General features: G+C 52.2%; 1 protein-coding gene across 1 annotated transcript; it reads left to right on the plus strand.

The window, feature by feature from the left end:
- The first annotated feature begins 74 nt into the window (after positions 1-74).
- On the plus strand, positions 75-27,983 carry LOC137770071 (L-gulonolactone oxidase). Its single transcript, XM_068552458.1, has 11 exons — positions 75-127; positions 2,762-2,887; positions 4,165-4,259; positions 8,156-8,246; positions 11,364-11,549; positions 19,001-19,108; positions 19,962-20,038; positions 23,767-23,916; positions 24,801-24,965; positions 26,477-26,567; positions 27,223-27,983. Exons 1-11 carry the CDS (start codon positions 89-91, stop codon positions 27,349-27,351), a joined length of 1,257 nt encoding a protein of 418 aa, XP_068408559.1. The 5' UTR covers positions 75-88; the 3' UTR covers positions 27,352-27,983.

A 27,983-nucleotide genomic window follows, 5' to 3' on the forward strand; every position in this document is an offset into this window, starting at 1 on the left:
TGACCCGGGGTTTGTCCTATCACAGGTCCATGGGTACAAAGGAGTCAAATTCCAAAACTGGGCGAGGACCTATGGCTGTTACCCGGAGATGTACTACCAGCCCACGTCCGTGGAGGAGATCAGAGAGGTGAGTGCCCATCTCAGCACAGGGCCCAGTGGTCCAGCCGCCGGACCTCCAGCTCCATCTGGGCCCTGTGGACCAGCCCCAGAGAGGAGGTGGACTTCCCAGCTAAGACCCTCATCCCCACCCCAGAACTGCCGGTGGGGTGACAGCTCCATGTGGTCGGCTCCAGCTGAACTCTGCTGCTGCGTGACCACCTGTGGTGTCTGCCAGTGACTGCCAGATTTTTATTTCTGGCTCAGGTCTCTTCTCTGAACTTCAGATTCGCTTTTGACTTCTTTCATCGAAGACATCACAAACTTATATTCCCCAAACGATGTTTTTGATGTTTGTTTGCTTTCAACCTGTCCTAGTGTAGTCTTCCCTGACTCTGTAGCAACCATGGGATTGCTCAAACTAGAAGCCAGGAAGTAGGTCACTGTCCCTTATCGGACCTCAGCAAGTCCTGCCTCAGAGGTTTCTAGAGCCCACCTCCTTCTCTCCGGCACTGTTGTCACTAGGCCCAGGCCACCATCCCTTCCTCACATGCCGTGGCCTGTGATGGCCTCACCCCTGATCTCCCAGCTTCAGTTCTTACCTCCCTCAAATGCACTTTCCACAATCAGCAAAAGTAATTTTCTTAAAATGTAAGTTGAATTGGGCTACTTCCTTGCCCTTCAGAGGCTTTCATTGTTTGTGGAATAAAACCCCAACTCCTGACCCCAAGGCCATGCATCCTCTGGGCCTGTCTCTCCGGCCTCCCTAAGGTCCCTCTCTCCCTGGCTCGCTACCTCCGTACCTTAGTACTTGCTGTTCCCACCGCCTGGGATGCCTGTCCCATCGCTTTTAATGCGACTGACTCCTTTTCATCCTTTAGGTCTCAAAGTAAATCACCTCCTCAGAGCCTTCCCAGACCATCTTATCTGAGTATTTCCCCATCTTCTGTATCTCAGCTCCTTGCTTATTTCTTTCATTGCATGTTCAAAACCTGTGGTTATTTCGTTGACATGAACGTTTGCATGCTTTTGTCTCTCTCCCTCATAAGGATTTAAGACCATGCTTGTCTTGTTTTCCATTTTATCCTCAGCACCCAGCCCTGTGACCTGTACACAGGAAGCACTTAATGAATATTTGTTGAATGAGTGAGTGAATGAATGAATGAATGGACATGACCCAACTTCTGCCCTTTAAAGCCTTGCCCCTAAGACAGGCTGCATGTGACTAACCCCAGAGGATGCAGACGTTTCACTAGCACCAGCAGAGCACAGAGAAGGGAGAAATTCATGCTGCGTGTGTGTGCATGGGTGTGAGTCTGTGAACGGGTGTGTGTGAGGGCACTTGGAGGAGAGCAGTGGGAACGACACTGTCACCACTAAGTGATCAGCACCACTGCTTCATATCTGTGGTCTCATCCGTCCCCACAACCCCCTGTGAGGTAGTGATTATTATCCCCATTTTCCAGATGAGCAAACTGAGGCTCAGAGAGGCTTTGTAATTTTCCCATATTAGTAAGTGTCAGAGCCAGGATCCAAACCAGGATTCAAAACCCCCAACTTCTCATGCATGAGAATGAAGGAAAGTGGTCACTGAGCCGGGCCCTGGAGGATGCATAGGAGCTCAACAGGGAGCTGGGCAAGGGCAGTGTGAGGTGAAGGAAGGTGAGGAGGACACCTGGAGCGTCGTCAGACGTGGCTGCATGGGGGAAGGGGAGGGCAGAAGAGGAAGGCTGGGAGGCAGAGTGGCTTTGAACAGATCTGAGGGCCTTGAATGCCGAGGCAATATGCTTCATTCTGAGCTGAGGGGAGAGGGTGGAGGGGTGCTGATGTCCTGCGTGTGAAGGCCGTTTCTAGCTGTGCTAGCCTGCACGACTGTGAATTACAAATAGGAGGAGGCTACTGCAGGCCCGTGTTTCCCTGGAGAGCTGGTAGGGTCGGGGGGCGGCGGGGAATAAAAATAGTTGTGTGGTCAAGGGAGTGCGAGGGAGATGGTGTTAAACAGATGTCTTCATTGTACTGACATTCAGTAGAACCTGCAGCCTTACACGTGCTTCACGCATGGGGGTGGGCGTGGAAGACAAGGGCTATGGAGCATTTCCCAATCTTCCTTGACCCTGGAACCCCTCGAGGTATAAATCCGGAGACTGGTGTTCCACGCCCAGACACAAGGGTGAAAGAGTATGGATTCCTTTGAGTGACATCATGCATTCATTTCTTTATTCATTCAAGATCACTAGAGACGGCCTATTCCCGTCAGGCCCGGGGTAGACACGGGGCTACAGTGTCAATTAAGCCACCGCCCCTGCCCCCGGGAGCCTTCATCCCACCCTGGGAGACAGCTGAGCCCATGTGGGCCAACACGAGGAGACGGGCCTTCTTCTGAAGGTGCCGGGTGCCTTTGAAAGGTTTTGCTCAGGAGAAGAATGTGATCAGCTTTGCCAGCTGCCTCGGGGAGCACGCCCAGGAGGCCCACTTTAGGGTGCTTCCTTGGTTCTCCCTCCCGCTCGCTTCCCGGCCCGTCTCTCTGGCTCTTTCCCGGAGTGGCCTGCACAGCGGCCTCCAGCCAGGCAGGGCCTTGGGGCGCTGGGGGCCCAGACCCTGGGCGGCCCGGCGGCCTCACGGAGAAAGGCCTGGGCCGGGGCTGACGCAGGCGTTGCCTCGGCAGGTGCTGGCCCTGGCCAGGCAGCAGAACAAGCGGGTGAAGGTGGTGGGCGGCGGCCACTCACCGTCAGACATCGCCTGCACCGACGGCTTCATGATCCACATGGGCAAGATGAACCGCGTCCTCAAGGTACTCGGAGCCCTGGGCTCCCCACCTCTGCTGGGCCCCATGCCGGGCAGCCATGGTCTCCGTCTCAGAATCCAGGCGGAGACTCCTTAGCCTTTTCCTTGGGCATTATCCCCTCCCCACCTCTGAGTCCCAAAGTGACCCCCCAATTCTTGGTCCCCGGTGATCACCCCTCCCCAGGGTCCTGCCTGGGCTTGCTCAGGCCTCTCGTCTGGTCTGTGCGCCCCCTTGTGGCCACGGAGAGGATGTCCTTCCTCCCCTCCGGCCAGAGCCTCCTCTCCACTTCTCTAGAACAAGAATGGCAAGTCAGGCCCCCAAAGGTGGGCTTACAATGAGAAATCCAGAAGGCTTTGCACTTAACTTGTTTTACTTTACGTATGGGGAAACTGAAGATCAGAGAGGGAGAGTGATTTGCCTAAGGTCACACAGCCGATCAGCAGCAGAGCGGGCTGCGGACTCAGGGGTCTGACATCAGCCCTGTGCTGGGATACTGTCCATGCAATTCAGCCATGAATTCAGGCCCCGCCACCACCCCCTCAGGTGCCTGCCTGGGAGTGAGAGTTCTGGCAGGCGTGCCGCCCGTTAGGAGGGCTCCTGTTCTCACCTGACCTGACGGGGCCAGCTCCCCTGAGCTGTAATTTTTGCCAGGTACCCTCCCCTCCAGCCCTGCTAGCAGAGGTTCTGGGTTTCTCTCTACTATTTATTTCCTGATTTGCTCAGGCTGACGGTCACCACCCCGTAGAAAATGTTCCAGTCAAGACATCAGTCATGGCAGAAATTAACTCTGATTGCTAATCAGTGAGGCCTGGGCTCCAGTAATTGATTTTGCCAGGCTCTGGGCTCAGGGTCAACGGAATGTGTGTTTTGGAGTCACACAGATGGGATTCTCATCTCGGTTCCGCCACGGATGTTTGTGTGACCTTGGGCAAGTGACTTCAAGTCCCTGAACTTCAGTCTCCTCACTGTGAAATGGAGAGAGACTGCTCCTCCCCCGACCCCCGGGCCATGGTTGGGGGCGGTGGGTCTCAGGACACAGCACAGTTCCCCCAGTCCTGCAGTGACTTGGGCAAATCCCTTCTCTTCCCTGCTTCTTATTTCTTTCCCCTGTGAAAAGAAGGGTTACACAGAATAGTCCCAAAGCCCCAGCACGCTAGGGCTCTGCCTGCACCCCTTTGGCTGCCTGCAGCGGGAGACATGTTTGTACTCACAGCCCTGCGGGGCTGCAGGACAAGGACTGAGCGACGGCCTAGCTCATCCCAGTCTCCGCTGGTCTCTTGCAGGTGGACACGGAGAAGAAGCAGGTGACCGTGGAGGCCGGCATCCTCCTGGCTGACCTGCACCCACAGCTGGACAAGCACGGCCTGGCCTTGTCCAAGTAAGAGCCGCCTCCCTGATTCCCAGGTGGGCCAGTGATGGCCCCTGCTCCCTGCCCTGGCCTTGGCTGGACACTCAGGCATCTGTCAGGAGCCAGAGAGAAGCGCTTCTTAGGATGCACCTGTTTCTCTGGACCCCTGTTCCTCCCGCACAGAGTACCCATCTCCCCATCCCCTGTGTTCAGGGGCTATTGTGTGAGAATAGAAAGAAATAGGCCAGCGTTAAAAAAAGTCTAGTACAGGGATGGGAAAACCATGCATTAAGTCTTTCTTAAAACTTGCAATAAAACTATATGAGCCCAAACAGAAGGATATACAAAATAAGCACTCAGAGAAGCAGAAGAGCATGCTGATTGAGACACAGGGCTTCCTGGCATACCTATATGTGGCTTCACTTGTTTCTCCTTCCAAACATGGTATCAGTGAATGCTCAAGTTTAATATCAGGAGGCTTCCGCTGAAATAGGAAATGAATTTGGCTGAATGCAGCCAAAGGAGTGAATGTCTAACTGTGGGGTTTCAACCACTAGAAACAAGTGACAGAATTATTTTGGATATTGGGGTAGCAATCTCTTCACAGCTGGAAATTGCAACCATAGAAGCCTGTGGTTGGTCTTCAAGTGTGGATGGTCCATTCACCTAGCTTTCTCATTGCAGGCCCTGAGGCATCACTATACTTTTTCACTCTGAAAACCATTCTGTTTCTGCCTCTCCAAGGGTCATGGCAACTCAAACATTTATGGAGTATCTACCACGTGCAGGCTTTGTTCAGGCCCAGAAGAGGCCAGGATGAATAAAACCCAGACCCACTCACAAGGAGCTCCCTGCAAGGGCGGGGAGACAGACCCACGAAGTGACAATCATGACACAAAGCAAGAGGCTCTATGCCAGAGGAGTGTTCAGGGCACCGTGGGGTTCTTGGGGGCCCATGTTCAGCCTTGGCAGGCAGGGGAATGTGTGAAAGGATGGGAATCAGGGCAGGCTTCCTGCAGGAGGGGCCCCTTGGTGGAGCCCTAAAGGATGACCTGGTGTGAACCAGAAAAAAGAGAGGAGAGAAGGGCTTCAGGCAGAGAGAGCAGCGTGAGTGAAAGCCCAGGAGAGGGAAGGTGTGCGAGTGTGCAGAGGTCTGTATGCAGCTAGCGGACACATCTCCGTGACCAGCGACTACAGGAGATATGTTCCGTTAATCACAGGCTTTAGCTTCTGGGCCCTGGAGCGTCTCTGTGCCCTGCTCATGATGTATCTCTGTCCTCCCTGGGGACCCAGTCCTCCTCAAGTACCTGCCTGCGCGGGGCTCATCTGCCTCTCAAAGGGAGTTTGGATGTCCTGTCCTGTGTATCCCAGGGGCCACCTAGGTCTGCAGCTCCAAGGATGCTGTGGGGACCTCGGGAGTGGCTGGGGGCTTGGGGGGAAGCACAGAGCTGTGTCAGGCCGCATGCCGGTGGCTTCATGCCCTCTCTCATCGTATCATCATCCCTGGGAGGAAGGACTGGAAGCCCCATTTAAGGATGCAGAAAGCAGGGTCTTGAGGCAAAGGTGCTTCTCAAAGTCACGCAGCTGGAAAGCTCTGGAGCTCCCACTGTGTGGTGAGCCAGAGGGAGCAGGCCACAGGCGCTGTTCCTAAGAGGGAGGACAGCAGCTTGGTGAAGACCCCAGCTCCAGAAGCAGGCCTGGGTGCGAATCCTGCTTCTACCTCGTACCAGCTGTCACTCAAGTTCCTTGACCCTTCTGGGCCTCAGAGTTCTCATCTAGAAAATGGGTCTGTGAAATAGGGGCGCTCAGAGGCCTGCGTGAGTCAAAGGTGCCCCACATAGTAAGGACTAAGTAAGTGTCGGTTCCCCCTTCATTCTCCTGGCTCTGTCTCGCTGCACAGACTCCGGAAGTGACCCCTCCCCTTGGCTTGTTCTCTCCACCCCTCGGGGGACAAAGTCTAATCCTTCCTTCCTAGGTCTTCCTCCCTGAGGGCCTCACGTTTATCCAGCTTATTTCTTTTACTTATTTATTTATTTTTATTGAAACATAGTTGATTTACAGTGTTGTGTTAGTTTCAGGTATACAGGAAAGTGATTCAGTTTCATATATGTGTGTGTGTGTATTCTTTTTCAGATTCTTTTCCATTATAGGTTATTCCAAGATATTGAATATAGTTTCCTGTGCTATACAGTAGGTCCTTGTTGGTTATCTATCTTATATATAGTAGTGTGTATCTGTTAATCCCAAACTCCTAATTTATCCCTCTCTTTCCCCTTTGGTAACCGTTAAGTTTGTTTTCTATGTCTGTGCGTCCACTTCTGGTTTGTAAATAAGTTCATTTGTGTTGTATTTTAGATTCCACATATAAGTGATAGCATATGGTATTAGTCTTTCTCTGTCTGACTTACTTCACTTAGTATGATAATCTCGAGGTCCATCCATGTTGTTGCAAATGGCATTATTTCATTCTTTTTTATGGCTGAGTAATATTCCATTGTATATACGTACCACATCCTTATCCATTCATCTGTCAATGGACACTTAGATCAGCTCTTTCTTCTAACGTGGTCCCAAGCCCACTTTCGTGTTGCTCTGTAGTCTCCGTGGGCTTCGTGGACAAGGGTAGACTTACTGCAGGTTGGTGAGCCATCCCCTCCCCTGTCACGGGCACATGGCTGTCCTCAGTTCTTCACTATCGTTCATGATGCCGTGATGAACGTCTTCGTGCATCTGCCTTCCCACATGCTGGGGCATTCCCTGCGACAGGATTTCTGTGGTCTTCTTTTAACATTCTGGTATTTTCACAAGGGGTGATATCACCAAGTCACCCCACTAATGTGGACAAAAAGGCAAGAGTGACACAGGGGTGAGGGCAGAGGAGGGAAGAGGCTTCGGTTTCTTTCATCCTCTTCCTGTTTCACCAGGGCCGCCCCAGGTCCCATTGCAGGAGGGTATGAGGCTAGATTTTCTCATCATTGTCAACCTGCCTCTTTGGAAGCCAGGGCCCTCCTGCCTCAGGGGCCCTGGGTCTGCGCTGAGGGCCAGGTTGGGTCAGATCCCCGCCCTCCCGGCTGGGCCCATTTCTCAAGTGTGAACCAAGGCAACTGGGCTATCGTGAAGCTGTCGTGTAGCGTGCAAAGCTCCGATCTCCTTGGCCCCCAGTGGGCCTTCTGTAAACACTAGTTCCTTTCTCCTTTCAGCCGGGGCTGGGATGTCTCAAAGAAAGCTCCTGAGAAGTAAGATTTCTTAAAAACTCCTGACCCACTCTCTCTCCTGGACCCTGAGGTCTGAGCACATCTTTCTAATTCCCGTCCTCAGAGCCCACGCCGGTGGAGGCGTCTTACTCCCCTTTAGGGATCTGGTCCTCGTGCACACGGCATCCTCTTATTATTTGTTCCAGGGCCTGGAACACCAGGCTGAGGGGTGCGGGCTTGATCCTGGAGGCCCCGGGGGACCCTGGAGGTTTCTGAGCAGGGCGTGACGTGGTCTCCTTCTCCTGCGTCCTCCTACCATCCTGGGATGGCTGTGTGTGCAGTTCTGACACGGGGACTCTACAGGCCTCGATAGGCTGGGTCTGGAGAAGTCTTAGTAGGAGCGTTTGGCCTGTGGTTGGCGGAGAAGATATTGCTGGCAGATGGAGGTCGGAGGAAAGGGGTGTTCTAGGCTGCAGGAAGCCCGAGGCAGGCAGGCAGGCAGGCCTCCCCTCGGAGCTGAGCCGTATCCCCACCAGCTCATCTGACGGGCCACGCGGCTCACAGACAAGGGCTGACTTGAGTCAGACGATCTAAGCTGTGGTAAGTTGGGGACGAGATTCCCAGGCAGGAGATGGATCAACTATTCTGTTCTGAGGGGCCTCACACCAAAACCCCAGGGGGCATTGTCACAGGAAGCCTCACTGGTCCCTTTGTCCCTCCCCTTCCCTCCAGCCTGGGAGCCGTGTCAGACGTGACTGCAGCTGGCGTCATCGGGTCCGGAACGCACAACACGGGGATCAAGCACGGCATCCTGGCCACCCAGGTGAGTCTATCTGCTTCGCCACTGACTGCCAGGGAGAGGGGAGGATGGGACGGAGCCCCTTTCACCCTTTGCTCCGTGGCTGCTGGACAAGCAGGTACTCCAGGGCAGTGTCGGCACAGCTCCACGAGGGCCTCAAGCCCATCCGGGTCTCGCCTCTGACGGAGACTCGGCAGGGGTCCTTCAGAAACATCGTCTCCCCTAACCCTCATCCGTTCCCAGCAGACACAAGTGACGAAGGTGCCCTCGTGCATGTTGACGCAGCCCTGCCTCTCAGGAGCCTCCTGGCCACCCTGGGGAAAAGGGCAAGCAGAGCAAAGGGTTCCATCCCCACTGAAAGGTCTGAGGCAGGAGCCAGGCAAGGCAAGGGGCCTTTCCAGATTAGCAAGTCGGGGAGGAGCCAGGAAGGAGCCCAGCACAGGCGGGCCTGGGATCTGCACCTGACCTTCACCAAAAAGCATTTCTTAAACTTCACGAGAGCCCAGTTTGGGGCACAAGTTTGGGACTCAGACCTGGGCCCCAGACCTAAGTCCGATGTGCTCTGTGTGTGGCATGTGGGCAGGTTATTTAACTCATCTGGACATCCGTGTTTTCAGCTGTCACCTGGGGAGAATACTCCTCAACCCAGGGAGCGTGGTCAATGGGACAGCGTGTGTCAGTGCCGGGGGCTGGATGACAGTTCATGACGCCTGCGTCAGGAACCACCCGTTTGGGGGGCAAACTCCTTTAACTTTCAGTATTAGGAGGAGCTTCTAACAGGCCAGGCTATGGCTCCGTGAAGCAGGCCGCTGGGGGGTACCCGTGGAGGCTGGCCGCTCACCCTCAGGGGAGAGAGAGAGACCCTCGTGCTGGCCATAGCTCACCGCGTGCTTCCCTGCAGAAGTCCACCTACAGTCTGGGCCACGTGGCCTCTGGCCATCGGAGCATCACTGCTAAGTGCTGGGCTTTGGCTTTTGCCTCCCAGCTCTTTGACTCTTGTCTGTGTGACCCGGGAGGGGACAGGTCTCTTCACCTCTGGCCGCCTCAGTTTGCGCCCCTGGAGAATGGGGATGATCACGCCAGCAGTGCGTGCAGGGTGCTTAGCTGAGTGCACACAGTTAGTGCTCAGTACATGTCTGTGATGGGCTTGTATGTAGGGCAAGGCCCTTTCCAGAGCCCACACTCTACGCTGTGAAAGAAATTTCAGCTTCGTGGCGGCACTGACCGCACTGATGACTTACGTGTTCCCCAGTCAACCAGCCAGGAGCACGGCTCCCCTGTTCTAAGGAAGAAGGACACGCCGGCAGGTGCTGTCTGACTGTGGCTTCTGGGAGCTGGTCCCACGTGCTCCAGTCCGGAGCTGCACTGGGTGGAAAGAAAATGGCCAACAGCACTTTCCAAGGATTCACTTTGTTTTCTCACCACGAGGGGGAGCCACTTCAGTTACTGTTCCGTAAATCCGCACCGTGCTCGCTCATCAGCCTTATGCACGCACACCGGTGGCCCTTGTCCTTTTCCTCCCCCCTCTTTCAAGCACAAAAGCCTCAGAGAATCACCAGGCAAGGGAGAGGCAACCTGAGGGGATGCCGTGAGCCAGGGAAGGGGAAAGGCCCAGGGCATTCGACCACGAAGCAAAGCAAGGTAGGTTTTGTGCGACCTGATTCCCAGGCACTCAGAGCCCTCTGTAGACTTGTCGTTACCCCCTCAGGGCGGGGTTCACTGTCCAGGAGAGCCCAGTGGTAACTGGGGGTGAAGGGTAATAAACCACCCCTCCCAAGATCTGGCCACAGTCCTAGTCTACTCTCCAGGGGTGAGGTCAAGCTGGTTGCCTCAGTTTCTACAAAGTGATCAGCAGAGTATGGAAAAGAATTCTGAGTGGTCAGAAATCAAAATGCATGTGAGATTTACTGGCCACTTCCCTGAGGAGGCTCAGCTGAGCAGGATGGGCCCCTGCACGCAGTAGACGGGAGGGGACTGGCATCTTTAATATCCACTGTACCCCAGGCAGTTAGCTGGGTGCTTCACATACTCTCTCAGAGTTGCTTATTATCCTCATTTCACAGATGAGGAAACAGAGAGGTTAAGTCACCTGCTCAAGGTCACACAGCTGGTGAATCGTTGTCCACATTTATTGTCACTGGACCCTGCTGCAGTGTTTCACTGGCAGCTCTCAGGCTCTGCCCTGGATCTCAGACAAAGTTTGGTTTTTATAAAAATCATTCTGACGCCCTCACTCCCACAGAGGGCCACCATGCCCCATTTCTGCCAATTTCTCCTCTTTGGTCTTGGTTGCTGTTGATTAGAATTAGTTCAGCTTTATCTGTTCTTTCACCCTGAGCACCCAGCCACCAACTGCACACGTCGAAAGCAATTTCCATTCAAATGAGCAGGTAGCAGAAAAGTACTTCCACAGGCAATGAAAGAGGATTCCTCTGGAAATGGGGGTCAAGGGCAAGGATACTGACGTTAACCACCTGTCTTCAACTGGGCAGCCCACTCTTTGCAGAGACCAGAGGTTTCCAGTTGTGTGTGGCCACGTAGGGGAATCTAGTTCCTGAGGCAAGTGAGAGGTCCCCGAATGAGAAGATGGACTTGAGTTGGTGCCCAGGGGGGCGACAGGCAGAGAGAGCCTGCAGGGGACCCTGGTCCCCGGGCTGCGTGTTGGGACAGAGGGCCAGCTCTCCCCCAGATGCACACACATCCTCCCTTTGCCTTCACAAGCCACTTCCACCCAGGGCCTCGGGGCTCTTTGGAGCCTGTCTCGTCTTAGACTTCTTCCGGGCAGAGGACAAGCTCGCTGCATCCTGAGTGTGAAGTCCACAGAATGATCAAGGCAGCGGTGGGAGGACAAGCCACTGGAGTCCCATGGAACCACATGTGATATATGGGCCCCCTCCCTGCTGAGGGCTGATGTCACCCAGATACAGCCTCCTTCTCCCCATTTCCCCTTTCTCCCTCCCCCAAGACTGAGGCTCCCTCAGGCTGTGACTGGAGACCCAGCTGGGAAAGTTCCCTGTGACCAGATGATGGTGGTCTTCTGGGAATAGAGATACCTGGCCTCACTTCCAAGGACAAACAAGGAAGTGAGGGCTTCACGCAAAGTCTAGGGGTTCTGAAACGTGGCTCGTCTCCCACTGCCAGGTGGTGGCGCTGACCCTCCTGACGGCCGACGGGACCATTCTCGAGTGCTCTGAGTCCAGCAACGCGGAGGTGTTCCAGGCGGCGCGGGTGCACCTGGGCTGCCTCGGAGTCCTCCTCACCATCACCCTGCAGTGCGTGCCCCAGTTCTACTTGCAGGAGACTTCCTTCCCCTCGACCTTGACAGAGGTACTGTCTCTCCTTCATCAGAAAATAAATGGAGGGCATTAATAAGTCATGTTCCACTGAGAGCCCCCGCGGCTCTGTAGGCCCCCTGAATGGGACAGTGGGCTGACCTCACCAGAACTTCGCTGGCCCTAGGTTACTGTAGTAGTATCCCTTTGTGAGCAGGTCAGGGGAGCTCAGAGGAACTGGATGATGGGGGGCAGAAAGGATAGCTTCTGATTGATAGCAGTGTTTTTCTGAATGAATGAAAACCCATGTTGGTTAGCTGGATGGATGGATGGATGGATAAATGGATACATGGATGGATGATGGATGGATGGATGCATGAATGAATGGATGGATGAATGGATACATGGATGGATGATGGATGGATGATTGGATGGATACATGAATGAATGGATGGATGAATGGATTATGGATGGATGGATGGATGGATGATGGATGAATGAGATAGATGACTGGATGGATGGATGGGTAGCATGGAATAGGCCTGAAATGCCTGGCAAGCATGGATCTATCCCTGGTAATCACTAAGCTATAGGACTCAAATCTATGGTTCCAAGTTCCTTGGCCTTTGAGTTCCTCCATGGTCACCTCACCATTCAATACAGGTAGACCCTCTGTGCAGGTGGAGTCGGCAGTGATGCAAGCACTACTGGCCCCACATGGTTATGGTGGGATTGGGGATCAAATTGATCTGGCCTTGAATGCTGGCAGTACCACTTCCAAGCTGTGACCTTGAGCCAGCCATTTAACCTTGCTGAGCCTCAGTTTCCTCATCTAAAAGCAAAGTAAATCATGTCTACCTTAAAGTATTGAATCTGAGGATTAAATCAGATAACACCTGCAAAGTGTCTAGTTCAGTATTAAAACATGTTCCCCATGGTACCTAGTCAGTGACAAATGGAAAATATTGTTACCTAGAATCTGGTCTAAAAATCCTTACCATTGGAATTTCTAATGCATTAAAACCTCAAGGCAAAGGATTTAGATCCGGAAGGCCCTTTACTCAGAGGCATGGTGTTTGGTGAAACTTTAGTCCCAATTGATGGCTGAGAAAGTGATTCCGGGGATGCCGTAGGGGACGCGGCACTGATCCCTAGGGTACCAATGCTGAGCCTGCACGGACCAGTCTTGGCAAATGAGCTGCTTGATGCTTTGGCCCAAGAAGGAGTTGTTTGGCAGTGACAGTGCATGGCTAAGCCGGGGAGCCCCATTAGGGTGGGGCTGGTCCACACGACTGCCTGGAACCACCCCAGACTCTGAGCTCTCTGGGGCCACCTCCAGTCTGCCTCCCCAGACCGGCGTTAAGGGGCAGATCTAGGCCTCTTGTTCACTCCAAGCAGGTCCTAGCTTCAAATATAGTCACATTCTGAGGATGAGGGCTTCAATATATGAATTTGGGGTAGATTCATTTCAGCCCAAAGCAGAGATCAACAGTCCCCCGGGCGACTGACCATGGCAGTGGATGAGGTCACCCACGGAGAGAGGGTCTGGGTGAGGAGAGAAAAAAGCCTTACTGCTTATTGCCCAGGACAGAGCAGCCAAGAGTCCAACGCTGTGGGGAATCAGGGATCGACACGAGGGTCTGGTCATCCCGAGGCCGTCGCTGACCTCGGTGAGAATGGTCTCAGTGGAGCAATGGACAGGTTAAAGGGTGGGTGGGCATCTCAGGCAAAGAAGGGAGCTGGGCAGAGACCACCTTCAACCAGAAAGGGGCTGTAACGTGCTTAGTTGTTGAATCTATTTTCCTGCCTCTCACTTAGGTCAGAACCTGTTCATTTCGAAGCTGAATACTTTGACCCAGAGATAAAGAGATTGCTTCTTTTTTGCAAGTAGGACTGGCCCCAGGGCGCACACACACACACACACACACACACACAATTACACAGCAATAACACTCAACAAGTATATTGTAAGGGCTCTGGGGAAGCAGGCAGGGCCCCAAGCCTGACTGTGCAGCTCACTCTGTGTGACCTTGACCAAGTCCTTCAAACTTCTGGAGCCCCGGTTTCTTTGTCTTTTAAAAGTGGGGTCGGATTAGGTGAACTCCGAGGTCTTTTTCAGTGTGGACGTTCTGTAAACCAGTGCAACACTTCGATACACTTCAACTGTGCCCGCACCTCGTCACCCAACCCTGGAGACAGAGGGTCCTCTCTTACGTTATTCTTTCTTTCCCCTGGAGCATCTGGTGACGTTCTCGGCCCTTATCCCCAAGGAGGGGCATGAACCCTGGTGGGAGGGCCCCCGTCCTTCCCCTGTGACCCCAGTGCATCCTGCAAGGCCTCAAGGGGCTAGCTCCTGCTTCTCCCCCTCTTCCATGAGTCAGCAGGTCCTCCGTGGATTCTCTCCCTCCCCACTAGCGGCTCCTGCTGCTATCCCGCCCCGTGCCGTAGACCCAGCTTAGGTCTCTGTCGGGCCCGTCATCAGCATCCATGACACCCACGGACAGCCTTCCCTGCCCCCAGTTGCCGGCCACAGATAAGGACTGCACAGAGGGTGGGTGGCATTTACAACCCTGGCATTTACTGCCAGCAGTATGTACAGTCAATCACCCCACATTCAATTCACTTTTGCCCTCTCTCCACTCAGAGCAGCCTTTAAGGGGCCCCTTCAAGGGTCTGGGAATGCTTGGGAAGAAGAGAAAGATGGAGGTGGAATCCGAGACCCAGGCTGCTTCCCTAGGAGGAAACAGCCCATAGGGGAAGGAAAGAGGACCAATCGGAAAACCGTCACTAGAGCAGTTTCTCCTCGCTCTTGAGTTGCCTGGAGGTTTTCCTTCTAATCCAAAAGGAAAAATAATGGAACCTCACTTCCAGGAGCACGCAGGTTCCTGAGAACCGATAGGAAGACAGTAAACCTTCCTGGGTTCATACGTTGATATCGGCTCCCAGTTTCTTGCCATTCAGGTGTCTAGGAAGCTGTCCCACCTCCCCTGGGGCTGCAGACCATGCTGCCCCGAGCGTTTGCCTCTAAGTAGCAGCTGCTCCGAGATGCACACAGCCCCCCAGCCTCATGTCCCCTCTAGACGAGGGTGGGCTCCCTGATGGCCAAGCCCTCCAGGTGGGCTGGTCGTGAGCCACAGGAGGGCATTGGAGGAGAGGACAGAAGCCAGGACAAAGGACTATGACGATGGCTTCCTGCATGTAAAGTTGGGTTTGAAGATTCAGCTTCTCGGCCATTTTTCCTTCCCTTGTATGTCTTTCCTTTCCTTTCCTATTCCCTTCCTCCCATCCAGCATGTGTATCTATCTTGGGGCTTCCAGCCTGAATTCTGGAAGAGTCCCAGGAAAGCCACCGGGAGGGTGCAGTGTAGAGCCTGTGACACCTCTCTGAGTCAGACCGCCCTCTCCACTGACCCGCTGTGACTTTGCACAGTTCCTCCCTCCCCCAGCCCCGGCTTGGATTCCTCACCGATACAGTGGGGATGAGAGCACCACTGCCCCCACGGGGCTGCTGTCAGGACTCAAGGACACACAGCACTTGAGTCCTCGGCCCTTTATAGCCTCCGAGAGAGGGACCCTCAGTCCATCCTCTCTCTGGCTTTATTCGAAGAGAATACTACCTACTGGTACCTGCTCTGTGGGTAGATTCTAGACTCTGAATCTACACTGCACTTTCCAGGCCACACATGCTGGTTGCCCTAATTTGCTCATGAGCCTCTTAACATTTTTTTTCCCTCCTCCTTCCTGCTCGGTGGTCAGTTTCTGGAGAGCAGGGATGTTATCTGAGGTCTTTTTACCTCCCCAGGGTCCACAAAATACAGACCTCAACACCAGGTAACTCAAGGTCAGTTGGTCAAGAATTTATTGAAAATCCATCCCTTTCTGGGATTGTCCGCATCTCCTCCCTCCCATGCTGTGTGTGGTCCATCTCAGATGCAATTCCGTGCTTCCCATGACTGATGTTCTTAACTACATCTCAACACGGTTTCTGAAGGTTGCTCAAAGCAATATGAGGGGAAGGGGGAGTTCGGAATCAGGGCTTCTGGGCAGTGAGGCCAAGAAAAGGGCAGGTTTCATGGCTTTTTATGACAGTCTCAGCATTTCTGACTCTTTGCAGTCTGATTGGTACGAAATCACAGCCAGTGAGAAGACATGAGGATTTTGGAAATTGCTGTCAACATTTTGCCCTTTATGCCATGCAAACCATAATGAGATGTGAGGAGTACAGCTGGCTGCCTGCATCACCCGCTCCCGCTACGCTCTGGGAAGCAGGTTCGGTCCCAGGGACACACCGGCCTTGTCAGCAGCGTCCCAATGCCTGCCACTATCTTGGGTGCTCGTTCGCTGGTGACTGGGTAACCCCCAGCCATGGGACATGGAGCTCTCAGCTTCTGCTCATGAGCCTGGTAACCACGTCCCAAGAACCAACTCAGTAGTGGCACTAGTTTGTGGGGAATGAATCCTCTAGAGCCCTTCATGCCAATAACATGCCAAGGAAGACGTTCCTCTGGGGCCCAAACCCCTTTGATGGTGCTCCCAGGAACCACAAGTCAGACCGAGGAAATCCATGATCCTAGGGACCCTCCTCCTCCAGATGGGATTGTTTGTAGGCCCTGAAGGGAGAGAGTTAAGCTCACAATGGGATGGGGCTTGGGGCGGCTCCATCCTTCAGCCACCACTCGGTGCTAAGTTAGGGACCACAGAGGGTACAGAGCTGGAGCGTGCGTGGGGCATGCCTCCAGGAGCTTAGAGTTTAGTGTCGGGGAAAAGGATATGCCTTGTCCCTCTAATTCAGGGAGGAAAAGAAATGACAGATGTCAGGAGAGAGGCACAAAATGTGATGTGAGAGTGGCTCTCATCACTCCATTCGGGGTGGAAATCTGGGCACGCATCTCTCAGTCACCAGAGCTGAGAAAGGGGCGCCATTACATTTACTGCTAAGATGCTGGGCGATATAGGATGGCCTTGGATGCTGGGACACGAGGAAATGGGGGATTTTCTGCTCTCTCGTGTCCTAGCCCCATCCTCCATCCAAGCCCCAGGCTGTGTTCCCTGCTCTCCCAGGAGAAAATCAGCTCTGCCCAGAGGTGATGGGTCATGGGTCCACCACCCAGTCAGGAGGGAAGTGATAGTAACAGGGTTCTGGAGTTTCTTCCTGAACTTTTCCCAGGTCTATAGCCCAGCAGAAAAGGCCCTCCTCTTCAAATAAGGAATCATAGGGCCCTCCCGCATTTATTGTGTCCAAGGAGCTAGGCCAGCAGCTCTAGGACAAGGGGTTGGGAAACTACGGCTCGCAGGGAAGAGCCGGCTTACTGCCGGCTTTCGTAAATGAAGTTTTATTGGCACACAGCCACGCTCCTTGTTAATGTATCCTCTGTGTCTGCTTTCACGCTACCATGGTAGAGTTGTGTAGTTGCAACAGAGACGGTAAAGCCTAAAATATTTACTATCTGGCCCTTTACAGAAAAAAAATTTGCTGATCTCTGCCCTCGGGGAGAAACTAAATATGAACGAAATAGTCACTGACCTATAGGAGACGCTTGATGAATTTCAGAGACAGATGTATGCTTCAATACCTGTAATATACTTCTGGGATGGATGTGATATAAATAGAAACTGCTTAGAATGGAAGGAGAGAGCTTTGGGGCAGGATGGGGGGGGTATTTACATTGAGCTTTTAAATTACAACACATCCCAGCTCAGATCCCACACTTTCCAGGTGCTCCATTGTCACTCGTGGCCAGTGGTGAAGGTACTGGACAGTGTCTGTAGAAGGAGGCTTCTTAGTGCTGAACTGTTTGGGCTCAATTCCGTAGGAAATGGAGCGCTGCTGGGGATTTTTGAGCTGTGTCTTGGGGTGCTTCCCTGTGATGTTGTCTGGAGAGATGAAAAATGGAGCAAATTATGAGGCTAGTGCAAGAGGGCCGGTGAGAGCAAAGAAGGCAGCTAAGTCAGCCACCTTCCTTGGCAGCAGGAGCGGATTATAGGGAAGACTGGAGAGACACGTGCGGAGAGGCAATAGGGTGACCGACAGCCTGGGCCTGGCATGGGCCGGGGGAGGTTTAGCATGGCAGCCAGGTCACTGGAAGGCAACCCATTCCTGTATCCCCCAGGCCCCATCAAGCATCGGTTAACAAGTTAGGGGTCCTCCCTGAAGTGATGACAAGGATCCAGAATTCTAAAGTTCCCCCACTGCTCCCAGATGCTCCAAACTGAAGTTCTAGGTGGGCTCACCTCAGTGCTTCATCTTGCCTTCACCTCCCTTCCTGGTCAGATGTGGAAATCACAAGTTGTGTTTAACAGCTTATAAACTGCTCTCACATTCATCAACTCCCTTGGTCCTCACAACAGTCCTGGAAGGAAGGAAGGAAGGAAGGAAGGAAAGAAGGAAGGAAGGAAGGAAGGAAGGAAGGAAGGAAGGAAGGAAGGAAGGAAGGAAGGAAGGAAGGAAGGAAGGAAGGAAAGAAGGAAGGAAGGAAGGAAGGAAGGAAGGAAGGAAGGAAGGAAGGAAGGAAAACTATTAATGTCTTGGTTCTACAGATGAAGACACGCTGCCCAGAGGCCTCAGAGGGCATCTTGAGACTCAGAGCTGAGAACTCGGGAGGTGGGGAGTAGGGCCGGGGCCCTAAATGTGTGCCAGCTTTGCTCACATTCAGAGACAAGACTCTCCACTGGGCACATGCCACGTGGCAGGCACTCGACTCGGAAGCTTCAGCGTAGGTTATCTCATTTCATCTGCACAAGTGCCCACATGTTACTGGTGGGAAAACCAAGGCTCAGGGGACGTGGTTCCTGCAAGGTCGTGCAGCTGCAGAGCCAGGACTTGAATCCAGAACTTTCTCCAAGACTGGTGCTCCTCCCCTACCTCCCGGCGGCCTATCAAACCCCAAATCTGTCTCCGCTTTGGCTCAGAACTTGTCCTGTATCAGCTTGATGGACGTCAAGGAGACATGATTTGCTCTGCGATGTTATGTCCACGTGTGCAGATGACGAGCCACATTCGAGCAAGGCTCTCCTGCCCAGTTTACTGAGGGCCCTCGACACGTCAGGCCTTGTGGGGATAAGAGGTGATGACAAGGACAATGTAAGAGTAATTGTAGCAGCAGCAGCCTGTACCCGTACAGGGCTCACCAAGCTTGTGACACCACCTTAAGCACTTTCTAAGCATTAGTGCACTTAATCTTCATCACAAGCCTGACATAGGTACTGTTATTAATCCCACTTTACAGATAAGGAAACTGAGGCACTTGCCCAAACTTACGTAGATAGTCATTATTCAAGCCAGAACACATGAGAAGCCATTTTTGTCCTCTAAGTTACTAAAGGAAGTCAACCTGTAAGTGGACCATTTTAACGTCCAGCATCTTATAAGACACATTCTGTGCTATTTGGCAATGTTAGGACAATTTCAGGTATTTTCTTTTGATGGTGGGCTCTGACTTCCAGCAGCCCCACCATCATCCTGTGACCAATACGATCGATGTCTGCTCCTTCCTCCTGCCTCGGACAGGTTCTTGACAACCTGGACAGCCACCTGAAAAAATCCGAATACTTCCGCTTCCTCTGGTTCCCGCACAGCGAGAACGTCAGCGCCATCTACCAGGACCACACCAACAAGGTAGCCGGGGTGTCTTCCCCTCCTCACGCACAGCCCACCATTCCCACACGGCCCCACCCCCCCCCACCCCCAGCTCCCAGGGCGCCTGACACCTGTTATTGTTCTGATGAGCCGTGAGAGGTGAGAGGAAAAGCAAGGGTGAGCACCACTGACCCTGAGGAGAGAAGCACGAAAGGCCAGAGGGTGGAAGGAAGGAGGAAGGTGGGCCCAGTAAGGGTCCATGTGTCTGCAGGGAAGGATGCATAGGGGTGAGGTCAAGGGACAATCTAGGTGTGGGGCAGGGGAACAGGGGACAGAGGTGTGGGCAGGACAGGATAGGCTGAGTCCTAGGAAACTGGGCTAGACCTCAGAAGCCAGCTGATACATCCCACCTTCCCTCCAGCACCCCCATCTTTCCCACCCCCAACCGTACAGGTGAAGCAACCCTTGGTTTTGTCTCCCCACCGTGACCTTAGCAAACAAGCTGCTTCTCAGCAGAAGAAAACAAAACCATCACTTAGGATGATGTTGATTGAACAAGTCAGGCAAAAACCAGGACACCTGCTGTGTGTAAGGGTCTGGCATAGGGTTCATAAAGGATGATTGCTGGACACCCGGCTCGTGGGCTCTGAAGAGGAGGGACCGATGCACATTTTTGTCTTGTGCGAAATACATGAATACATGAACATATAAAAAAGCATGAAACAGAGGGGATAGGGCATGGGAATCAGCGGTAAGAAATGAGGCTTTCAATTGTCCTGGCAGGTGGGTCACCCTCCCCCCATGACACACACACAGCCTCTCCTGGGACACATCTCCCTCTAAGGAGACACTCAGCTCTGGCCCCAAACTGACCACAAATTCTGCTTCCCAGCCTCCCTCCTCTTCAGCCAACTGGTTTTGGGACTATGCTGTTGGATTCTATTTACTGGAGTTCCTGCTCTGGATCAGGTAGGAATGCAAGTGTCTCTTTTCCCAGCACCTGCCATATACTGTTGCAGATGTGGTCCATCAGAAGAACAACATCCTACCTAGTTGTGCAAACTGGGTCTGTCTCCTGGGTCCAGAGCAGGGGTTTTCAACCCTGGGGAACTTTTTAAAAAATACCAGTGCCCAAGCCTCACTCCCTGGCTCACAGGTGTTGTGAAGCTTCGTATTGTCCTGTTTCTTACCTCCTTCACAGCCTGAAGTCTGTGCTCAGGCTCAGGCCCCATATCTGCCACCAAACATGTAACTATGAGTGATGAGGAAGGTTTTATGGGGCCTTGAGTGGTGACTCTGTATCCAGCCAAGACATGGAATGGCATCAGATAAAGATTTTTGAAATGTTTCATACATGTAAATAATATAGGCAACACAAATTTAAAATATAAAGAATAATATAGTAAGCACCCACATCTTGTTGTTGCTACCATACTAAGAAGTGAGACAACACTAGTAAAATTGGAGTCCTCTTGGTGGAACTCCCAGATCACAGTATCTCCCCCAAAAGGTAAACCACCACCCCAAACTTTATGCTTATCATTCTCTTGCTTTTATTGATACTGTAGTTTTCTGAATCCTGAAATAAAAAATTGGTAATTCAGCTTTGATAGTGATATTTTTCCATGTTGATATGAATAGCTGTAATTATTCATTTTTCACTGTATGCATTTACCACAATGTATTTATCCATGCTCCTGTTCATGGATTTTTGGGTTGTTTCCAGGAATTTTTTTGTCCATGCTCTTGTTGATGGATATTTGGATTGTTGCCAGGAATTTTTTTGACCATTACAAACAACATTCCTGTGAGCATTCTGGAAAATTGCTTCTGATGTCTTGAGTATATAATCATGAGTCGAATTCCTGGGTCACCAAGTATAAGCATCTTTAGTATTATACGATCAAGTTGTTCTCCTAGGTAGTAATACCAAGTCAACTGCCAAGCACTATAAGATTCTCTGTCCTCCATAAGCTGGACAAAATTGGACCTGTCAGGCTTTTAAATTTTTGTGTGCTATGTGTTAAATGGTACCTCATTATGGTTCTTAATTCTTATTTCCCTGATTATTAATAAGGTTGCCCAGCTTTTCAGTTTATTGATCCTTCAGATTTCTCTTCTGTGAGGTGCCCATTTACGTATTTTGTTCTTTTAAAAAATTGGGTTGTTTTTTTCTTAGTGTTTTGTACAGCTTTATTTACATGTATTTTGAGCACCAGTCCTTTGCTGGTTATGTGTGTTGCATCACCTTCTCCCTGTTGGTGTCTTATCTTTCACTTTCATGGTGTTTTATGATGTGTAGATGTATTTAATTTTATCAAATGTAGCCATCTAGTCTTTTATCTTGAGGACTTTGGTGCCTTTTTAAAGACGGTGAGCCCAGCCTAGAGGCCATCGCTCCATCAGATAACGGATCGGGGGTGAGAGTGGAAAATGCTCAGCCAGCTTCTCTCCCCTTCCATCACAGCAGCCTGGCAGCTTTATGTGCTTGTGTCTATGGAGTCCGGGCCCAGAGAGCATCCAAGTAAATTGGGCTCTAAATCACAGTTGGCACATCCCAGCCAGGGCGGATGCTTCGAGGGAGCTCCATGACCTCTGAGCCCAGCCCATGTGGCCCCCCTTTTCGTGTCTTCTGGAAACTGCATCCACCCAGCCTCATCCCTGCAGCTCTGGGCCTCTCGCTGAACTATGTGTCCAAGGATGCGGGACTTAATGGCTGCTTTGCAATCAGACTCACTGTAGCCCCATGAGGGCAGGGATGCCGTCTGTCCCGTCACTGTCAATCCTCAGAGCCCCAAACAACGCCTGGCACCTAGAGGAGGCTCATAGTATTTGTGTAGGAAATGCTAATGAAAAGCTCGGTCCCTGTCCTTGAGGTGTTCAGTAGCGGTCAACCGTAGGGGTGATGGTGTTGGCCCTGGCTGACCAGGACAGAGAGACAGGCTCTCTCGGGAACAGATCCCTGGAGGGTCAGCCAGGACCAGGGCCAAGCTCAGCTCCTGTGCTGAGAACAGCCCTGTGCCCTGGGGCCGGTGGGAGCCGCCCCGCGGCCATGCTGGCCTGGGACACCAGAGAGCATCTGCCTTGAGAGAGACAGCGTTCTCTTCCCCTTCCAACCCCTGCAGCATGTACCCTTCCTCCCCACCCCCTGCAGCTTTTACCCTTCCTCACCCCCCGACCCCACCTCTGCAGCGTGTACCCTTCACCCTCCTAACCCCTGCAGGAGAAGGAGAAGCAAGGAGAAGGCTGATTTTGCTTTCTTGGCTTCCCAACACATCTACAGTGAAAATTTATTTCTTTTATAAAGACAAAAAAAAATGAACTTTAATCTGTGTGTGTGTGTAAATATACATTTGGAAGAATGTGACTTGGTGAATGAGTTTCCCAGAGCAGAAAGCCAGGTGACAGCTCCTTCGTGGCCCAAGAAGCGCAGAGCCTTCCCTTTGCAATTCCTTGGGCAGCTCATTTCCAAACACAAGAATCCATAAGCCCAGCCCCCATGTTAGGCCGCTGGCCCCCACTGGCCACTTAACAACAGTCAAGTCCTCCCAGGATGGCCAGGTGTGGAAGGAGGGTGAATTACTACAGTCCTTATGTAAATTAAACTGGCAGCAACCTGCTGAAATTAAAACTCTGCCTGCCCTTTGCCCCAACAATCTGGTAAGGATATAAGTACAAAGACGTTTGTTATGGTGTGGCATGTGGTGGTACTACACCGAAAATGACAGGTTTTGGCGAGGATGTGGAGAAATTGGACCCTTGTGCACTGTTGGTGGGAATGTAAAATGGGGCAACCTCTAGGGAAAACAGTATGGAGGTTTCTCAAAAAGTTAAAAATAGAATTTCCATATGACCCAGCAATTCCACTTCTGAGTATATATCAGAAAGAATTGAAAGCACGATTTCAAAGAGATATTTGCACACTTGTGTTCACAGCAGCATTATTTACAACAGCCAAAAAGTGGAAGCAACCCAAGTATCCGATGGATGACTGGATAAACAAAATGGGGTATGTCCATACAATGGAATACTATCCAGCCTTAAAAAGGGAGGAAATCCTGACACATGCTACAATGTGAATGAATCTTGAAAACATTATGCTAAGTGAAATAAGCCAGACACATAAAAGGACAAATACTGTGTGATTCCACTTACATGAGGCACCCAGAGTAGTCAAATTCATCGAGACAGGAAGTAGAATGGGGGTTGCCAGGGGCTGGAGGGAGGGCGCAATGGGGAGCTGTTGTTTAGCGGGGACAGAGCTTCAGTTTTGCAAGATTCTGGAGGTGCACCACACAGCGATGTGAATATACTTAACACTACTGAACTGTACACTTAAACAATGGTTAAGATGGTAAATTTTATGTTACGTGTTTTTTTTTTTTTTTAATCACAGTTTGGGTTTTTCACCAAACCCAAACCCTGAAAATAACCTAGTCACTAAAGGGGAAGAGAGCGATAAAATGTGAGATAAAATCCATAACTGGATCACGGGGCAGCCATGGAGAGAGTGATGGAGGGCGATATTCACATTCCCTGGAGGGATTTCCAGGCTGTAGGTAAGCGTACATGGCAGAGTATGTGGAGAATGAAGTCCTGGTTTGTAAAGGACTCAGCCCGGCGCCCAGCGAACAGCCAGCACTCACTCACTGCTGGATAATACGATGATCACAGGCCCCTCTGCCCTGCCCCCCCAGCACCTTCCTGCCAGGCCTCGTGGGCTGGATCAACCGCTTTTTCTTCTGGCTCCTGTTCAATGGGAAGAAGGAAAACTGCAACCGCAGCCACAAGATCTTCACCTACGAGTGCCGCTTCAAGCAACACGTGCAGGACTGGGCCATCCCCAGGTAGGGGCTGTGTGGGCCAGCCTGCGGGTGGGTCAGCAACAAACAGATCCCCTTGGGTCCTCCCCACAGCCCTAGCACGTACACTGCCAACCAGGCTCCCCGTTCTACCTGTTATTAGCGGGGGGCAAACTGGAGGCTCCGAATCCCCATCCGGTGCCCTTGCACCATTGTGCCTCTCAGGGAAACCAGCCAGGGGATCCCCTCCGCTTCCCCATCAGCTCCTCTCCAGCCATGAGGCTGGGTAACAGCAGGCTTGGGCTTGAAGCATAGTGCTTCCTGGCCAGCATCTGGTTTTTCTGAAAGACTGTCCCCTGCGTTGTCCCTCGGTCGGCAGAGTCCATGGAGCAGGCTGGGGGCCGGTATTCTGCATCTCAGTCCTGAGGGACACGCCCCCACAGGACTGAGGCTAGGTCTGTAGCCCAGATCACTGCAGCTTTCTCTCTGAATTGCCCCTCTTTGACCCTCTCCAAGAAAAGGGTTGGGGGGGGGGGGGGTTGGTGCCCAGGGCTTAAGGGGTGCCTCTGTTACCATGTTCAGGGGCTGAGGCCACCACACGCTTGGGGCAGGACTATTAGAAAAAGTAGAAATCTTGGAATCAGAGTGACCTGACTCTGTCTGAAGAAGAGGAGGCCGGGGTATGGGACAGCTGTGGCCAGAGACCCAAGGGGAGCCCCCGATTGGGCCGGGGCCCTGGGATCTGAGCTGGGAGCAGTAGGTAGGTCTCCTCTTCTGTGAGGAGGACTTTGAGAGCAGCCATGAGGACGGGGCCTCCTGGGGACTGGGATCCCCGAGGCCCCCAAGGCTGGGAAACCGTGCAGAGCCTCATGGGAGCTCAGGAGGCCCTTTCCTGAGGTCTGGGTTCCATCCCCCTGGGCCGAGTGCAGAGAGAAGACCAAGGAGGCCCTGCTGGAGCTGAAGACCATGCTGGAGGCGCACCCCAAGGTGGTGGCCCACTACCCCGTGGAGGTGCGCTTCACCCGGGGGGACGACATCCTGCTGAGCCCCTGCTTCCAGCGCGACAGCTGCTACATGAACATCATCATGTACAGGTGACCAGCTCGCGGAGGGGGCGGGGTGGGTCTGGGCTCCCTACTCCCACCCTGCCCCCCTGCTTCGAAGGGACCCCTCTCCTTCCCCAGCTTTCAAGGCCAGTTCAAATGCCACCTTCTCCCGGGAGACTTCCCTGATCCTGGCCGCAGAAAATCATCTTTCTCTCCTTCGAGTTCCTACAACCACCCTTTCTAGCCTATGTTATGTTAATGCAGTCATTAATATTAATGAATATGTAATATTAATGTTAATGTTAATATGCATAGCTACTATTTGTGAAGCTGATATTACTGAATGACAAGTCTATGCTATCTCATGTGCCTGCCCTAGTCAGTGATTCCGAGAGCCTGGAACTCTGTCGAGAAGGATTCTGAGGCCAGGTTTCAGTTCAGCCAAAAAGAGAATCAGGCCTGGATGCATTTGCCCATCTTAACTGGCTCCACCAGGCCCTGTGCCGATACCTTAAGCTCACGACTGCGTTATCTTTTTCCTGATTAGTTGCACAGTAATTTCTTGTATGAGGCTTACAGGCATGCACGGTTTAAGAAGCTCTTTTCTAAAACTTCCTGCTTAAGACGTGTCTTCCTTCCTTCCCATCCCCCATTGATAAAAGCCCTTCTCTGACTTTGCAAAAGACAAATATACTCTCTCCCAGCCTGAATCTTACTATGCTGTATTTCTCCAGCATGTAAAAACCCCCAAACTCAAGGGATCCCAAGGGACAATTCAAGAAGGCGCTGTCCTGGCGGGAGTCCCCGAAGCCAGAAAAGAGTTTCTGAAACACTTACTGAATGAGAGGCGGCTTATTTCATGTAGGGACAAACTTGCAGCCAGGCTCATCCACACCTGTCTGTCTGTCTGTCTGTCTATTTTATCCTTACCTGTGCATGCAAATTCAGAAGTGAGAAAGTTGCCGTGGGGCTGCATCATAACATTTGAATTTTTTAAAGCTCTGACTTCGATTTTTTCTATCAGTAAATCTGACTCCCCTGGACTGACCAGCTAGGTTATATGGCCGTGCTTTCCATACATCAATGAGGGGATTCTGATATAAATATTTATTTTTAAGATTTGTGTGTGTGTATATATATATATCCTTAAAGTAATCTTTACATTAAAATTTTTTTTAATTTACATTTTTTAATATTTAGATTTAAAATTGAAATCTTCAAGCTGCATGAGTATATAAATATGCATACATATATATGTGTGTATGTGTGTATATATATATATATATATATATATATATATATATATACACACACACACAAATCTTTAAAATTATTTAAACTCATGACAGCTTTCAGTGGCCAGTTCAAAAACATGCAAGAGGATGTAAACCTTTTCCAAATCCTTCTGAGCAGAAGCCCTCAAGGCGCTGGGTCACTGCTGTCCATGTCCTGAGGGCAGAGCCAAGTGCTGGGCCCGGCACAGGCCAGGCGCCTGATAACAGTGGGTGGGACCATGCAAAGCAGGGACAGGGCCTCACCTCCTTCTGCCCCCTCGCCAGGCCCTACGGCAAGGACGTGCCGCGGCTGGACTACTGGCTGGCCTACGAGACCATCATGAAGAAGGTGGGGGGCAGGCCCCACTGGGCCAAGGTAGGATGCTTCATGCGGGGGTGTCAGCTGGGCAGCTGCTGTGAGCCGGGGCTTCCACCAGAGGGCGCCTCTCTTCCCGGTTGCCCTGCCCGCCCAAGGCTCAGATGTGGGGAAACTTGGGCTGAGCAAGTGACAGGAAGGAGGGCCTCCACGACCCTAACCAGACCCATCTTCCCTCTGCATTCATGTTCCAACAGCCCAGTGACTGTAATTCTCTCAGAGTTTTCAGAAAACTTCCTCACCTTTCATTTTATTTAATTCTCATAGAAACCCTACGAGCAGGATAAGGCAGTGGGTCCATTTAACAGACAGGAAACTAGGGGTCTGTCAGAGGTGACGGGACTTACTTACTAATTAGCAGTTGAATTGGGGCCAGAGCCCTCTCCACTGACACACTGCCGGGTGGCACAGGGAACGGGAAGTTTAATGCTACATTTTAACACCTTCCTTCTTTACTTTCCAAGAAATTCCGCCCTCCTCTTTGGGTCTCTACACTATAGGTGCATGTGAATGAATGCACGCGTGTATGTGCTTGTGTGTGCCTGGGGATAGGAGCGTCACACGTGCAGGCATCCAGACGTGGGTGCCTGTTTGCAGCCCCGCTGAAATGCCGCTTCCAGGGAACGAGGCCTGTCGTATCTGGTTGCTTCCTCAGGCCCACAACTGCACCCGGAAGGACTTTGAGAAAATGTATCCTGCCTTTCCGAAGTTCTGTGCCATCCGAGAAAAGCTGGACCCCTCGGGGATGTTCCTGAATGCGTATCTGGAGAAGGTGTTCTACTGAAGCACAAACAGAAAACAAGTCGAGTCCACCCCATCCCGTCCCCCAGGCCCACTTCGCATGAGGTTGAAGGCTCCGTGTCCCTCCGGCCTGGTGGGGAACAGACCTCTTCCCCCAGGCCCTCTGCCACGGTGCCCACAGCTGCCCTGACCCAGAGTGAGGAGCCTGGATCTGGGCAGCTCCCACTTCCCTCATCCTCACAGGAACCCCATGTAAGGAAGAGCACCAAATCCCCATTTACCTCTCCAGCCGCATCCTCTTAGCCCAAGCCTGCAATCACCATATCCTGTTTCCCAGAAGACAGAGAAGCCCCCAAACGTTCTGTGTCTAAGAGGTCAGGATTCAGTGTTTCACAGTTTCCACCCGCTGGTTGGGTGTCCGGAGCTCCAGGGATCCCCCGCCCACCCTTGCAGGGAGGGGTCCCCCTGGCATGTGTTTGGGCACAGAGGTCGTGTGTGCTGTGCTCTGCTTTGTTTCACTCTCGAGGGTCTTTCAGGTGCTCAGGTGCGTGCCCCCTGCCCTGGGACTGCCCTCTTCCAGAGGGTCCACCCCCATAGCCCGATCTGCAGTGTGTCTATTCCAGTGGATGTTTGGGGAGTGGGACTCTCCTTGCCTCCTTTTTAATAAAGGCCAAG

Source organism: Eschrichtius robustus, chromosome 10, assembly GCF_028021215.1.
Source record: "Eschrichtius robustus isolate mEscRob2 chromosome 10, mEscRob2.pri, whole genome shotgun sequence".
Lineage (NCBI taxonomy): Eukaryota > Metazoa > Chordata > Mammalia > Artiodactyla > Eschrichtiidae > Eschrichtius > Eschrichtius robustus.